Raw genomic sequence first — 1,288 nt, 5'->3', positions numbered from 1 at the left:
ACACTACGGTTCAAAAGTTTGGGGTCGGAAAGATAGTATATCTTATAAATCGTATAGTAATATAGATATTAATAAGATATAGTATAATAATATCAGAAATATATATATTATTTATTTATTTTAAAGAAATGTGTACTTTCATTTAGCAAGGACACATTAAATTGATCATAAGTGACATTTATAACATTTATTCTGTAAAGGGAGACAGAAAACTAAACACAAAACAAAAGATCTGATGAGCCCAAGATTCAACAGATTTGTTATTAAAGGCATTCATAGTTCACCTAAAATAGAAAATTCTGTGATCATTTATGCACCCTTATATTTTGAAGAATGTTTGGAACCATTGATAACTCATTGATTTCCATAGTATTTTTTACCTACTCTGGAAGTCAGTGGGGACTAACAACTGTTTGGTTACTCACATTCTTCAAAATACCTTATTTTATGTTCAACAGAAGATAAAAATTCATACAGGTTTGGAACAACTTAAAGTGAGTAAATGGTGTCAGCATTTTTGTATGACCTGTCCCTTTAAGCTGTGGAATATCAGTCAGCAAAAACTTGAGTGCACCTTTAATGTCATTGCTATTGCTAATATTACTCAAATGTTTCTTCAGCTGTGGTAGTTAATTTGTCCTCACCTCATTACTTTTGATAAGTTATTCATAGCTTTCATAGTATTTGTTTACTTGGCTTACTCATCTGTTGAGTACAGCACACTATAGGAATAGTATGACTTGGTAAGTTTCTCTTTTGCAAGAGGCCAGGAACTCGTGCTGTAGTTATTCTTACACTGGGTTCTGTTACTTAGAGCAGCTGAAGCCCGATTAGCTCTTAACACTTCCCTATGGTTTTCTAACTTGCTAAATAACATGATTATGTTTTATGGAGATGTTTCTCATGTTTCAAAATAACTGTAGTGACTTTGACTCGCTGGATGAGAAAGATGTGGAGAAGAACAACCAGTTGGCTTTTGACGTGGCCGAAAAAGAGTTTGGGATTTCTCCCATCATGACCGGGAAGGAGATGTCTGTTGTGGTGGAGCCTGACAAGCTCTCCATGGTGATGTACCTCAGCCAGTTCTATGAGATGTTCAAGGACACTGTGCCACCTGGTGGTGAGTTGTAGCTCTACAAAAATGAATCCAGAGAAAATTGCAAAACCAAACAGGAATGTCAAGCCAATATTGGAGTGTTTATGCTATTCCCTAGCATGCAGTTCATTCATAGAGTGTAGTTAGTTATTATTCATATTTTTGTGTTTCAGAAAACCACAATCTGAGCCC

At 35.1% G+C, this 1,288-nt stretch overlaps 1 protein-coding gene across 1 annotated transcript in view; it reads left to right on the top strand.

Annotated features, from left to right (window-relative positions):
* LOC107587046 (protein-methionine sulfoxide oxidase mical3a-like) overlaps nt 1-1,288 on the top strand; it is a gene marked incomplete at its 5' end in the record, with an annotated part of 64,013 nt that overhangs the window by 9,306 nt on the left and 53,419 nt on the right. Inside the window, 2 exons of the mRNA XM_016274651.1 lie at nt 924-1,120; nt 1,270-1,284. Of these exons, the coding sequence (XP_016130137.1) occupies nt 924-1,120; nt 1,270-1,284 (212 nt within the window). The remainder of the gene's footprint in view (nt 1-923; nt 1,121-1,269; nt 1,285-1,288) is intronic.

Source organism: Sinocyclocheilus grahami, unplaced genomic scaffold (assembly GCF_001515645.1).
Source record: "Sinocyclocheilus grahami isolate Dianchi unplaced genomic scaffold, SAMN03320097.WGS_v1.1 scaffold88.1, whole genome shotgun sequence".
NCBI lineage: Eukaryota > Metazoa > Chordata > Actinopteri > Cypriniformes > Cyprinidae > Sinocyclocheilus > Sinocyclocheilus grahami.
Note: the sequence above shows the minus strand (reverse complement) of the source record. Positions and strands in the feature narration are given on the sequence as shown.